At 42.8% G+C, this 15,328-nt stretch overlaps 2 protein-coding genes across 5 annotated transcripts in view; one reads left to right on the top strand and one right to left on the bottom strand.

Annotated features, from left to right (window-relative positions):
* The window catches only part of FHIP2A (FHF complex subunit HOOK interacting protein 2A), a 37,368-nt gene extending 31,455 nt beyond the window's left edge, over window positions 1-5,913 (bottom strand). The window contains exon 1 of one of the 4 annotated variants that reach the window (XM_083441098.1): window positions 5,090-5,913. In XM_083441098.1, coding sequence (XP_083297224.1) covers window positions 5,090-5,134 — 45 coding nt within the window. In that variant the 5' untranslated portion in view covers window positions 5,135-5,913. The remainder of the gene's footprint in view (window positions 1-5,089) is intronic. The other 3 variants (XM_083441096.1, XM_083441099.1, XM_083441097.1) reach the window with 3 other exon arrangements.
* Window positions 5,369-15,328, top strand: part of ABLIM1 (actin binding LIM protein 1) — a 207,197-nt gene continuing 197,237 nt past the window's right edge. Inside the window, exons 1-2 of the mRNA XM_083441117.1 lie at window positions 5,369-6,213; window positions 12,811-12,990. The gene's annotated coding sequence lies outside the window, so the exon portion shown is untranslated. The remainder of the gene's footprint in view (window positions 6,214-12,810; window positions 12,991-15,328) is intronic.

The following is a 15,328-nucleotide window of genomic DNA, read 5'->3' as shown; positions in this document are numbered from 1 at the left end:
ATCACCCCTCTCACCGGTCATCGCTAACCTGTACATGGAACACTTTGAAACCAATGCTTTAGACAAGTCAGAACACAAACCCAAACTTTGGCTCAGATATGTTGACGACACCTTTGTAATTTGGCCACACGGTAAGGAAAAACTGGATAGCTTCCTCACACATCTCAACAGCCTACACCCCAAAATACAATTCACTATGGAAATAGAAGCCAACAACCAACTTCCCTTCCTTGACGTCCTAATCTACAAAAAACCTGATGGCTCCCTAGGACACACTATCTACCGGAAAAAAACACACACCAACCGCTACTTACATGCACAATCACACCACCACCCTGCACAAATAAACTCCGTAGCCAAGACTCTCATCTCCAGAACCAAACGCCTGGCTGACGAAGACCACTTGACAACTGAGTTACAGAATCTCTCAAATGTGTTAATTGCCAATGGATACCAGCAAAACAGGGTTACGAAGCTAATCCAAAAAGAAACACCCCCCAAAAACCAAGACACAGAAGAAAACAATGGCATAGCCCTCCTTCCTTATATCAAGGGCACTACAGATAAAATTAGCAAAATCCTCCATAAACACAATATCGAAACAGCCTTTTGCACCAACCAAAAAATAGCCAATATCCTCAGAAACCCCAAGGATAAAATTCAGTTGGAAAACCAAGGGGTCTATGAAATACCCTGCAAAGTCTGCCCAGCCACGTACATTGGACAAACAAACAGACGAATAAATGCACGTATCGCAGAACACAAGAATGCCGTCAAAAAAGAAGAAAAAACTTCCTCTCTTTTCCAACACATGAAAGAAACAGGACACAAAATTAATTTTGCAGATTCCAAATTGCTCTTTAACATGGAACATCACCACAAGAGAATAATCATGGAAGCCATCGAGATAGAGAAACACCCTCACAACATGAACAAGCGTGACGACACATCCCGCTTGCCAGACATCTGGAAATTAGCCCTCCCCACAAAATCTGACACCAGATCCAGAGGCACACAGAACGCCATCACCAATCAACCACACCAGACCCAAACCCAGACCCTCTCCACAGATAAACTACAGACACCATCCAGTAGCCAAACCAGGGTGGCACCTCCGGATGCTGCACTCCCCTGCAATCCCTACACAGATCTGGCTGGCACAGGCCACAAAACCACAGCTCGCCCCTATACACGAAGCCAAGCCAGAGCACAACCAAGTGCAGTACAGCCATCTTCTCAGAAAAACTCTTCACAAAGTTCAAGAGTTCAAGACACGAAGGCTTTAGCAACTAATCCACACCTAATGACCCACCTAAGTGGGATTCAGGAAATCACTCAAGAAATCACTCAAGATATCCCTCAAGTAATTAAGGAACAAAAGAAGAAAAGGCACACTAGCCTGGGAACCTCCTCTCTGCCCAGAACATTGGAGGCTATACACCACACCTCCTCAACAGTATTTATAGGAACCCAAACACTGAGATCCTGCTCTGTTCCAGTAACAAGAAGCCGAAAGCACCAGCCTGAAGATGACGAGTGAGACCTCGTCGAAACGTCGCCTAGACACCCCAACTTTTACACGGGAAGACACCCGAGGACACCAAAACCTGCATTCCTGTACCCGTGAAAATCTACGAAAGCAAATATATATATATATATATATATACATATATATACACACACATATATATACACACAGAGGGTGAAAAGGGGGCAGGGTTCCAGGGGAAATGAATTTGCCAATCCTAACCGCCATTGAACCCAATTGGCTTTGATTGTACACAATGTTGGCTTTAGGTGCAATCCCCGGAAAATAATCCTTGTGTAAATTAAGGGCCTACTGTATAACATTCAGGCTAATTTTTTAGGTATACATGTATCCAACCAAAACAATGAGTTGTATCCAACAGACTCACTAAAACTAACAGAGTTAACTTCATTGACCTCATGGGTTTATTTTGAGTACAGTGGTACCTCGGGTTAAGTACTTAATTGGTTCCGGAGGTCCATTCTTAACCTGAAATTGTTCTTATCCTGAAGCACCACTTTAGCTAATGGGGCCTCCTGCTGCCACTGCGCCGCCAGAGCACAATTTCTGTTCCTATCCTGAAGCAAAGTTCTTAACCTGAAGCACTATTTCTGGGTTAGCGAAGTTTGTAACTTGAAGCGTATGTAACCTGAAGCATATGTAACCTGAGGTACCACTGTATGTCTTAGTTGGATAAAAGTTCAAAAACTCCTGCAATGAAGTTTTGAGGCTTTACTAATATTTTACCTTGCACTATCTAGAATTCTATCAGAAATCAGTAGTATAAAAATTACAAAAAAAGGTTGTGGCCTCACTAGTGAAATCTGTAGAGTATATAATCCACTGTTTCAAACATTTAATTACCGGTAATTTGACTAAAATATTTTTTTCCAGGCCAATAACCAATTCTACATTCACAATATAGCTGCAGCCACTTCTAGCAACCTGAGACGTGCACCAGCATAATATTGATATATATATTTACTTTATTAAAAAGATGTACTTGTACTATAGTTTCAGAAGGAGTCCATTGGAAATTTACATTAGGACAATAGAGATCTGATGCTGAGAGGCATGGTTGGAGGCAATACAAACTAGGTTTTTATAACTTTTATTGAATAAAATTATTCATTAATAAACATGTGGTTGGCATACACACGTGGTTGGCGTAACACAAATCGAGTGGAATGTTAAAATTTGCCAAGGAGCAAAGAAAGCACTAGAGGCATCATTTTCAATTCATCTCATAATGCTAACACAAGGAACCATTAAAGAAAATTAAAGAGCAATGCACCTGCTCAAAGACAAGTCCTACCTTGCACAAACGTATAATCAACCTTTGGAATTTTTTTGCCACAGGTCATAGAATCAGCTGGAATAACCTAGTTACTTGATGGAAGGTAGAACAGTAATTATACTGAACTTTTACCCCAAGAGTGGAATTGTGTCGGCATACGAAGTATCTTAAGTGGACTATTCCATTATTTAGGTGAGGGGTGGTTAACACATTAACCTTTGGTCAAACCTCTGGGTGGTGCATGCTAATGGTGGGTGTAGCCACCCACCCTGTCCCCCCTCCACAGCTGATGAAGGGCATTATTGCCCTTTCTATACTCATCAAATGATCAATCTGATGAACAGTGATTTGCATTCCCATTAAGGCAATGTGGTGGGCAGAGGCATTTATTATTATTTTACTGTTGTTAGCCGCTCTGAGCCCGGCTTCGGCTGGGGAGGGTGGGATATAAATACATTATTATTGTTGTTATTATTATTATTAAAACCTATCTACCCATACCAGCAGCATGTAAACTTTTTTTAAAAAAATCCACTGCCAAAATTGATCAAGTCGGGGGGGGGGCAGGGCTGCAGGCAGGAGTTTAGCTGCCCCGATTTAAGCCAAATGACACAGAATATAGTTTTTAATACTGCATGCTAGAAGGCTTAGATAGGCCTCTCACTGCCCAGCTGGCACAACTGCCATAATGCCTCATGGACACTTGAAAAAATGTCTACTCAACCCTGAAGTATCAAATATTAGGAATGCTAGGTGCAAATTGGGGGCAATTTGCAGGGATAACTGGTTTTGATGAGCGATTAGCACAGACGTACTTTTGTTTATTATTTCAGATACTCCAGAATGCAATCAATATCTCTCTTTCCCAGTGGATATTCTAGGAAACTGGGGAAAATTTCTCAAAACACATTTATAAAGCTGCAGGAGTGAACACAGGGAATATTTGACTGTTTGGAGCCTGTTTGCCAGTCCACTGTGGGAGCAGAAGGAGGGAGCAGCTGTGAAGGAAATTTTAATACAAAAGCCCCAGTGAAACTATGCCTAAGGGGATAGAAGGTTAGGGGGGCATATTTTAGATGTGCCTATAAAACGGAAGGGAAGGACATTATCACTCCCTCTATTTCTGATGTTCAGGCTAGAGTGTCAATGTTTATGTAGCAAAAACAGCACTACCTCTGCACAAAAGGAAAACATCAGCAAACTCAACTGGCATATAGGTTTGCAGGAGTACAAACAATCTGGAGAAAATAACCAAAAGGACAAAAAAACCAAGTCTAAAACACAACTACACATGAATGCAGCTTGTATTTAATTCACTAGGTATGTTGTCACAAAAAATCCACTGGCAACAACAACAAAATTATACTGGAAATATGCAGCTTCAAAGCTCTTGCTTCCCAGGCAGGAGACAGCTGTATCAAGCTGTCAGCCTGCCCAATTGGCACCTTCAAGAACCCCCCCTTTGTTCTTGAAAACAGCCTTGGGATTTGGGGTCCCCCCCCGCCTTAATTTTATGTTGTTTACTTTGCATTAGAGCATATTTATTTACATCAGAGTTGCACCATGTGAGGAAACAGAGGAGATACCCCTTCCTCTTCTGGAGCATCCTACCCCAGCTGGTCAGCAGAAGAGATAGAAGGAGTTGACTTACTGTACTTCCTCCTCCCTACCAAACAGTTTTCCTTTTGTGTCCATATTTTTTAGATTGTACTAAGTTGGAGGCCAGGGACAGATGATCTGGTAGTCTTTTTATGTCTGAAGAGCAGGGTGATAAAAATAGTTAAATAAATAAAGACTACTGTACTAAAGTTTCAGGGTATTTTATTACACCTTGTGTGCGTGCGTATTTGTAGTTGGCCACCCCGAGCACCCTTTGTTGGAAAGACGGCATACAAACTTAACTAGCAAATAAACGAAGAACTTGAAGGCTCCTGGCTTTCGTTGCGGGGCCCCGACTCGTGATCGCCCAGAGGCTTCGACTGAGCCAGAAACAGGACACAGCCACGTAACCCGCCCAACCCGGAGCCTGGGAGGAAAAGAGCAAACCACTCGGGTCTCGCCAAGCTCCCGTCCCCTCGTCCTAAGGCAGAAATAAAACTATCCGGCGTTGGAGGGAGGGAAGGAGGGCATGGCAGTTAAAGGGACGAAGCCGGCAGCAGAGCAAAGCGAGGGGGATCGCGAGGAGCCCCCCCAAAAGCGCGTTCCCCATCTTAGGCCCAACAGGATCCCCGGGCTTGCGTGGCGGGCGCCGCCGCTGGCCTTACCGCCTCCACGGCGTGCTGCAGGATGGAGGTGAACTTGGAGAACATCCTGTCCCTGGACTGGAGCAGCCTCTGCCGGGAGGATCGCGAGAGCTCCTCGATCCGCCGCCGCCGCCGCTCCAGGGTGAGGACTGCATGCGGGGGGCCTGGCCGCGGCGATCGGGTCGGGTGCCGAAGCGAAGCGGGCCGGCTGCTTCTCTCCGCTTCTCTTCCCGCTCCCTCGCCTCAGGAGACACCGTGGCGCGGACGGAGAACGACACCCACCGGGGCCGCCCGGAAGCCGAGCGCCTGCCTCTGCTGGCGCCGCCGCCGCTACTCCCTCTCCTGCCGCCGCCGCCGCCGCTCGGCCTACAGGAGCCACTGCCTGAGGAGCTGCCTGCGCGTGTCCTTCGGTCTGGCAGTCAGTCAGTCAGGCCTCTGCCGCCGTGTCTGGGGAGGTAGGGGGCGGAGCGGGAAGCATCCGGCCCCGGGGAGGGAAAAAACAACGGAGAGCGGCCCGAAAGGATAGAGCGCTGGAGAGGGAGGCGGGCTGAGGAGAAGGGAAGCGAGAAAGAGGAGGGCGAGGTTACGAAACTCGCTCTTTGGCCTTTGCCGTGACCAACCGAAAGGCCACGAAATAGTGAGCAAGTTTTCGAGTTCCTCAGAATTCCTCGTGACGCCGCCTGTCAGACGGGCAGAAGAGAGGAGGCGGCGCAGGGTCAGGTTTCCTCAGGGTCGTGCCCGTGACACTTTGCTGCCTGCCAGCTCTGCCATGTAAGGCCCAGCCACGAAGCAAAGAGCCAGGGCCCACCCTGCCGACTCTGTTATCTGGTGCTGAAGGGTGGTGTGAGGTGCTGGAAGTCGGCCTGCACAAGTTAAGCCAACCTCTGCCCTCCAGTGTAGTGGAGGAGGCTGCCTCCTCATCACCAGTACACTGAAGTAAGAGTCAGCCGCCAGTTTGGCCGGCTTCTGTATGTGCGACAGGAACCGCCTCAGTGACAATTATTATGTTGGCTATGCAATAAACTTCATTTATTTAGAGTACTGCTAGCTGACTTTATAGCCCCAAGAGAATCTCAACAATTATCACAAGCAGCACGGCGAGGGATTATGGAAACCGCAGTTCTGCAACATCTGGAGTCCTGCAGGTTAGCCATCCTTGTTATAAAGAGTTGTAACCACTTGCATTGAACCCTGGTACTGGCATCAGAAATAGGTATGGTATTCTTATGATGCCAGGATTATTCAAGTGCCATTTCCTTCCCTTTTTCTTTGCCTTCTCTGATGTTGCCCTTTAGCCTCCACCTATGAGGGGCTGGGGCTGAGCAGTTGGAACTCAGTCAGCCCATGATGGAGGCAAACCTTCCTTTGCTTGATGGTGATGACTGTAGTTGTCACTTTAGAGACATGACAGTGTCAAGAAATGAGTGACTATGTATATGATTAGTTGCTTTTTTTATTAATTATTGTAATTATGTCCGGTCTGTCATTAAAGGAGCTGAAGGTGGTGTACATAGTTTTCTTCCCTCCATCTTATTTTCACAACAGCCCTATGAGGTAGGTTAGACTGAGAGTTAGTGACTGGCCGGCTTCATGGCTGAGTGGGAATTTGAACCCTGGTCTCCAAGGTCCTAATCCAACACTAACCACTACACCACACTGGCAATATTACAATATAATTGAAATACTTGATTAATCTTTGCTCAGTTTTGCGCTTCCAGGTGGGTAAGAAAGAATCAAAGCATGCTTAGTGAACTCCTTTCAAGAACCAGCTACCCACTGAATTCCTTTCAAGAAACAACTACCCACTCTGAATTTAAAAGGCAAAGTGCCAGAGAAACACTCAGCTTTCAGTTTTGCATTTGCTACACTGCAGTTTTCTAAGTGTATTAGTGTGATTGCTGTGTCAAAGAAGATTTATTTGCCATTCAAGCTTCCATAGCTCACAAAGTGTAGGTAATGGAAAAAAATCTTCAACATGGGGGTTGTGTCCATAGGATGTCCCTGAGGAAGAATTATCCTAGGATTTCCCAAAAGGGGAGTCTGCCATTGAGGACTGGAAAACAAACCAGTGAGCGAAGGAAGTGAGTTAAATTTGCTTCCAAATGTTGCCTTAGTCAAAATTGTGACCAGGTGATGCTTTCACATAGGTCAGATATGGATAACCTGTGGCCCTCCGTATATTGTTGTCCTCCATTTCCCAGCAGCCCCAGCTTGCTTGGTCAATGGACAAGGATTACTCCAACAGCTATCTCTGAAGTAGGTGGTGCTGCATTGGTAATGTGGAGAGTAGGGAAGGCACACTTGGGAATTTATAAAGCTGGAGACTACCTCACATTGCATAGGGGAAATCCAGATCCTTCAGTCAAGATGTACATTCCAGGGTTGGAAAAGGAGAGAAGTAAAAGGCCTGTCATGATTGCATTACCTTAGCAAGAGAACACTGCCATTTTTCAAACATTATTGATTTTGCTCCCCTTATCTTTAGTGTGAACATTTATTTGTGTTTATATTCCCAAGGTCTCAGGGGGACAAATTAGTGTTTTGTATTATATAAAAATGTCGTTTAAAAAAATCACACTAGAAACACACTGAAGACAGGGATATTCATTGGCCCATCGTTGTCACTAGAGGCACAGTTTGCTACTCTGTCTCAGAAACCTCCTTCCAGCCTAGGTATACCAGTTCTTACTTGGGGAGCAATAGTCTTATTTCAGACTATTAGACCTTACTTGATCTAAGGTCCTTCTTTGAATGTCCCGTCAAGTGAGGTACAATAGGTGATTATGTGACAGAAAGGGCCTTCTCAGTAGTGTTGCTAGCACCCTCAACAGAGAGATCGCTGCAATTCTGATATCTTACCTTCCATTGAAAACATTTTTGTTTTGCCAAGGATTTTTATAGAATTTGATTCATTTGGTCATTTGTCCTGTGTTTTATGATCTTATAATTTTAGGCTTTAATTATTTAGTTGTATGGTGGTTTTAAAATATTATTTCCAAATAAGCAAATATGTTAGCTGTAGGGTCCCCCCCCCTTTTAAATGTTTTGATTCTATCTAGTGTTTAAATTCTGAGTTGTGTTTTCTTTTCCTTTTTTTTAAAAAAGTTATTTAATCCTGTAATCCACCCAGACAACATTTTGTTAGCAGGTGGCATATGAAGCACAAATTCTACACCAGCCAACCAACTGGTCAAAAGAATAATAATTTTCAATCCTGAAAACTACATTGTGAAGGGGAATGAATGGCATGATGTGAGATAAACACTGGAGAAGCAGATGATCATTTGCTTCAGTCATTTGCTCTGAATGCCCCTTAGTGTGGCACACTTAATTCCCTCCTACTCTCTGCTTCTGATTTATTGTCACAGGGATTAGTTAATCTGTACAGATCTGATATGTGGAGGGGGATACTGCCTTGGGATGTGGGGGTTGTATATAACTTTTTGTTCTTTCACTCTTAGGATTCAATTATTCGCTAAATGCTGGGAAGCAGAGACCCTGAGGCCAGTGTTCATTGTCACACTTCATCATTCTGTGGAGTGCACCTGCAACTCACTCTTGTGATGAAAAGCATCATATCCGCAGGACTCATTACTGGACTTGTCCAAGGATGTGGCTCAGCATGCCCATCTAATGAACAAGAAAGGCATAAATCCTTCCAATATTGCACTTTTAATCATGGGAGTGACTTTTGGGTGCAATCCTCAGAATGAAAATGGTATTTTGAGAAGAAGCCTTGAATATGAAGGCTATATAGGGACCAGAACTGAACCATTGAGCACAATATTATTATTAAACTGTTGGTGCCACTCCTCCCAGTCCACTCTGCAAACTATAAAACAGAACACTCTGGAGTGCAATACTAGTCATCAGATACTCTTATCCGTGTAAAATACTTTTGCCAAAATTCTGGGTATAGCACTGTCTACTAGTTTGCAGTAATATGCTATACTGTACTATACTGCGGGACTTGACATCTTTCCGCAGGGCCTGCAAGTTCTGCCTGGTCTTGGTTTGGACACAGTCTGATCCTTATGTTTCCCTCCCCTTATGGTTTTGATTTATGGGCTATTATTAAAATGAGGCTGCATTTTAAATTGTATTTTAACCCGTATTTTAATTAACTGTCCCCCCACATTATGTTTTACTGTAATTTTATTGGTGTTAGCCGCCCTGAGCCCAGTTCTGGCCGGGGAGGGTGGGGTATAAATAAAAAATTATTTTTTTATTATGCTGTATTGAAATTAGCTATAACCTGTTACATATAACCCACTTTTATAGAGGTGGATTCATAAGTGTCCTGATTATGTCTCTCTATTCTTCTGCTCATATCCCATCTCCAAACAGACCGACACTTGGGTGTCTGAATACAAAACAAAATTGGATTTGTAAACTTTTTCTGCTTGGATAAAATTAGCATTCTTAGATTTTGTACTTGCTTCTGAAATGGAAAATGGAACTCTAGTCACCAGACTTCTATGACATCACAGCAACTCAGGCAATGTGCAAGGAATACTTTCAGACCAACAATCTGTTAGGATTTGTCCATTGTTATTGCTGTTCTTTGTTTTAACTTTTTCAAAAATATTTTCTGCCAAATCTCAATTTGTGCAGTTCTCACATTCGTGTCTCTTCTATGATGGCAATCAAGGTGGCTAGCCGTAATCTGACAAAGAAAAGCAATAAATCAAAGGTAAAATTAAGGAAGACCTTTTAACCAAAGGTTAAGAACAGCAGCAAACTAATATTATTTATCATTTTTGTTTTCTGGTAACTTACCTTACAACAGCATCCGCATTAAATGAGAATATTGGAAATAGTAGATGGATTTCCACCAGAAGAGGGCATCAAACCATAAGATACAGGAATAATTTTATGGTTAATTTCAAGGGCTTATTAAATTAGACCATCACTTGTAGTAGTGCCAGTTTGACATTTTTCTTTCTGTAAATTGCGTAGGTAGTCCCATAAAATGAAAACAAAGTACATGCCCAAAAGAACAACCAGAAATGAAGGTGAATACACTGCCAAAAATTAATGTACTGGTGTGGCTGACTAGTCTGTTAACAGGCCTCAAATTGCTCATAAGAGGCAAAAGTATAAAGGAGCTTATTTTAGTTCTCATGGAAACACATCCTTAAATTTTAGACGCCATAGTTAAGGCAGGAACAATGGATAACATATCAATACATTTAGAAACAAATTAGCATTGTATGTTAAATGCTCAGTTGGCTGCAAATGGCAATCTAGCTGACACTTAAGGTGTATATGTTTAGGAACAACCTTATTTCTGTAAGTTTTTAATATTGTGTTTTAATGTTGTAGCCTGCCCAGAGTCCTTTGGGTGAGGGGTGGGTGAACAACAACAACAGCAGCAGCAGCAGCAACAACAACAACACAAACACCACCACCACAATAGCAGCCGCAGCAGGTTTCCTCTAGTTGTGAGATTATAAAAGATGTGCACTTGTAGGCAGAAGACACATCAATTCTTTGCAACGTGAAGCAATCTAATTAAGAGGAATCTCAATGACTTATGGGGGGAAATACTTTATGTGCCCAGCAGATGGCAGCATATTCACACTTTTTAAAGTGGGCTCCACCTAACATCCCTAATTGGCTTAATACCTGTATGTACCTGTCTTGAGACAGCAAGAGAGGACATTTTGGAGGAAGTAATAGAGAATCTATTTAGGCTTATTGTTAAGTCATCATTTAGTATAATACAAGGTTTTGTAGGTCCAAACACACAACTAACAGACTACATAGAAAAAGGGAAGTAACCTCAAGGACACACTAAAGAACAGAGTCTTAGCTCCAACCCATAATAATGGGAGACAATATTTAACTGGCATTATCAGTTGCTACACTCATGATTGTGCAAATTGCCCACTGGACATGTTGTCCTAGTCAATTTGGCCAAATGCAATTATTTGCAAACAAAAAACCCAACCCCATGTATTTTACTTATATCTCATTTTACTTTGGAAAGTTCAGAGGTGGTTATATAGGATTCTGAGCACACACTGATTAAGTACATTTCCAATTAACTTCTATAATGCTATAGTGTTAGCTGCTCCCAGCTATTCATTCACTGGTCATGTCAGATACTGTAGCATAGATAGTATGCCTGGGCTAGTAGGGTTCTCATAGGATCAGGACTATTGCATCAGAACCTTTAGAATGGGCAGGGAAGCTGTGGACCTTCAGATGCTATTGGACTAGAGTTGCCAGACACCTCAGGACGGACCTGAGGTCTTCAGGGTTTCCTGATAACTCCCATGTACAGTAGCAGGGGGAGGGCTTGAAGACAATTATGCATGCAGCTTGCAGTCTTTGGCCTTGCAGGAGCCAGTTGCAAATTATTACAAATACTTGGGGGGGGGGGGCATGGGGAGTCTGCCCTCATCTCCAAATTAACCCCCATTGCTCAGTGGTGGGAGGAAGTGCAGAGGAAGAAAAAGAGCTGGGCTTAAGAGGAGGAGCATTTATGAGTGCACATAGGCAACTGGAGGGAGGTGTGGGGCTGCAAAAATGAGCGGAGTGAAGAGCAGCAGTAGGAGCCAATTTCTGCTGCTTCCACTCAGGGGAAATGACAGAGCCCAGAGAAAATGTTCCAAGTCTCATGCATAATTCTCTCTCTCTCACACACACACATATTAAAGGGGTTTATCCCAGTTATGCAATTGCCAGATGGCAACAAGCGAGAAGAGCTTGGGATTTGTCCCCTTTCAAAAATGCTGGCTATTTGCAAGGGAATGCTAAGCAACCTTTTCCCCTTTAAAACCCCCTCAATCCTCCGTCCTTATTTGTTTTTCTCCTGTCTGTAGCCTGTCGTTATTAGCAAACTTTTGTTAGTATTGGACTAAAGATGTAATTTCTGAAGATTAAAAAGAAAACCAGTTAGTATCAAAATGATTAAAGAAGATATATTCAAGCTTCCCCCCTGCCCTGGTAGTATTAAATAATGCAGCCTTACCAGACAGAGGGAGAATAAGAATAATTCCCCACATTCCTGGAAGTGCCACCAACTGGCTGTGCAGGTGACCTCTGTGTCCATCTGGTGGTGCTTCCCTGTAACATTGGAAATCAAATACAATTGTTGCCTGTGGTTAACCAAATGGAGAATGAAGGCACAGATGGTTAGAAAAGGCAACCATATGCTTCATGAAAAGTAATGGCAGTTACGAGAAATGAGGACTTTCCCACTACAGAACTAGTATGATATTCATTCATCTTCAAAATTAAAAAGTTGTGTCTATTTGTAGTGGCTGTCTCTACAAATACAATTGCTTTCTGGCAACATTCATTCTGATTTGTCTACAGGGAGGCTAAATGTTGTGTCTTGCAAAAGTTGAAGCTCTGCTGCTCATGCTGGCCAAGGTGGGGAGTGTAGTTTCACCCTCCAAATTTTGCTGTGTTAGCTGCATTCTGGCACAGTAGAGAGGCCTGGATCAGGCCCATTGTCAGTAGCTTGACCAACTTAGGATACAGTGAAACCTTGGCCAGCCCAGTTCAACTGCTTCTCCCCTGGCCATAGAAATGCCATCTGAGCCAGGTGGAAGGAAACCTCCACTGCAACCACCCTCTGGGGTGGTGAATTGGGGGTTTGATTGTTCTGTTGATATTCCCACCCTCCTGTAATAATGCAATGATTTGCCCTTCTTTCCCAGATAAGCCCTTAGACAAGCATGCCAATACCAAGTATAATACTGTTGTTCTATCTGCATGACACTTTGCAGCAGTCCAAAAGGACTTGTTCCTGCTTTCGCTCCTGCATTCTGCTTCTGGATGCAACCACTTCGGAATACAACAATCCTTGGCTTGAATGAGATAAAAGAAAGTGAGAAGGACACCATGTATGCTCTGAGAAGATTCACTAAATCCAGTTCCACTGTAATTGTGACTGCAAGCTAATATAGGTATGTATTAATAATATGTAATTAGCAGTAAAATTGTATTTACAGTTGTAAGTAGAAATCAGGGGTGCTCCAAGATTCTTGGCTATCTTAAGGCAAAAGCCCGATGGATTGGCAGTTGAATCATATTTCAACACTAGTGATGGGACAGTGCCTTCCACTACACCTGAGGGCAGTAGGCTAGCTTAGGGAGCACAATGCAGGACACATGACACACTTGGTGCCTTCCAACACTTTGCTACTGTTCCTCAACTCCCAGCACCTGCCACATGAGGTGACCGCCTCAGTCTGCCTAGTTTTGACCAGCCCAGATAGCTGTGGTTGATTTGACATCTCAGGAAATGCAGCTGAAATACTGTTGGGCTTGCTCTCCTCCAAACTAGGACATTATAACTTCTTAACTACAGTGGTACCTCAGCCAAACATTTCAGTTTTCGAATACCGAAAACCCAGAAGTAAATGCTTCGAACATGCCTCGGAAGTCAAATGGCTTCCGCTGTGTATACATGTTATTTTTTTCAGTTTCCTGCAGACCGCCCTTTGCACCTTGGTTTTTGAACGTTTCAAAGTTGAACGGTCTTCCGGAACGGATTATGTTTGGAAACCGAGGTACCACTCTACTTCTATAAACAGATAGGAGCTGGGACTTGTAATATGCATACATTTTACTTGGTTAGTTCATATTAGTGAGTTACTTTTCTGTTTAAAGCCTAGCGCTCTCTGCTCTCAGTCTAATGAAAATGTAAAATTTACAACCTAAGTAGATTTTAAAGAGTACCCACGGGCAGCATTGTTGCTTTCTAATCCTTGTCAGTGAACCATCCCAGTGATAAGTACTTTACAAAAGCGGATTGATAGATGAGATATATTGACATTGTCTCATGCCAATAGACCTCTTTCAAGGTCAGGAATCAGAGCTCAGATTACTGATGTGGGCCAGAGGGGGCTTTACCTTCTGTGATTAGCATCATGTGATTATGCTTTTAAAGCCTATGTGTGGCATGATTTGGATAAAATGGGGTAAGGAATCAGGATGGGACTTCTTGGATTTTATCGTCGCCTATCTTTGCTGCCATAGAAATGTAGAAACATAGAGTTGGAAGGGACCACAAAGATCTTCTAGTCCAACCCCGTGCAATGCAGGAATATTTCACCCAACATGGGGCTCAAACCCACAACCCTGAGATTAAGAATCTCATGCTCTACCGACTGAGCTAATTCAAGCATTGGCAGGAATAAAATATTTAGTAATATAGTTGCCATTGCCCAAGACAGGCTTTGAACTTAGCCCTGCAAGCTCTGTTCCTAAGGCTGGAGAAGCCACGTTTTGGTTTGTTTATTTGTACACTACGTATAGCATTTAGGGTTGATAGAGTCAGAACCTTAACCTTCTTTGTAGTTAAACACTTTTCAATAAGCACTAAATTAATTGGCTTGTGTGTAATTTTTGTTAGTGAATATTTTTTCACCCTGTTTATGTGGTACTACAATGCTTTCCTATTTTTCAGTACATTTTGGAATGCTATTTCATGGAAGCAAAATCCAAATTATTATGAGACTTGTATGCAGTGCTTCTGAGATATTTCACCAAACAGCTCTATGAGGTAAGCTATGACAATTTATATTTTGCAGATAGGAATTAAGTGGATACAATATAACTCCCCTCCCGTGGCCACAAAGTTTCCATGTATATATACTTCTTCCTGCAATTTCTTTCTAAATGTCAGCATATTAGCATCACAGGGGGGAAACCCATGATAATAATGTAGAGAGAAGTGTACTGGAAATAGCATGATGATTAAGGATGCAAAAGGCTGCCATCAAATCACAATGACTGAGCAAAACCTTGATTCTCACAGTACATGAAGGAGAAAGTTGCAAATGGAGATGTTTAATGATTGAACATGTAAAGGGGAAGAAGAGCGGGCTGAACTAGCTCTGAAATGAATGTTAATGCATGAGCACACACCACTTTGCTTTATTGTAGCAATAGATCAGCTTCTGAGGCTACTTCCTAAGGGATAGAAATTGAGCAAAGAAGAAGAATTACTTGTTTAATTCATCATGCCTGCTGTAGGATTCTTTACTATTTGCAACTGTAGCAAAGGAAATGATATGGCAAATATGACTGAACTGTACAGGTTGCCAAAGATTATTTATAAAGGTGGTGACTGAATTGGAAATGTCAAGCTTGAAGCTATATACATTGCAGTGCAAGTTACATAAATTTCAGAACACCAGCGTCTACTGCCTCTTTTGCCTTCTTAGGTGGGCAAACATACACATACCTGTGCAACTTGACAGTTTACAGAGACATACAGAAATAGTTATCCTTTTTTAC

Source organism: Podarcis tiliguerta, assembly GCF_965153285.1.
Source record: "Podarcis tiliguerta genome assembly, chromosome: 5".
Taxonomy (NCBI): domain Eukaryota; kingdom Metazoa; phylum Chordata; class Lepidosauria; order Squamata; family Lacertidae; genus Podarcis; species Podarcis tiliguerta.
Note: the sequence above shows the minus strand (reverse complement) of the source record. Positions and strands in the feature narration are given on the sequence as shown.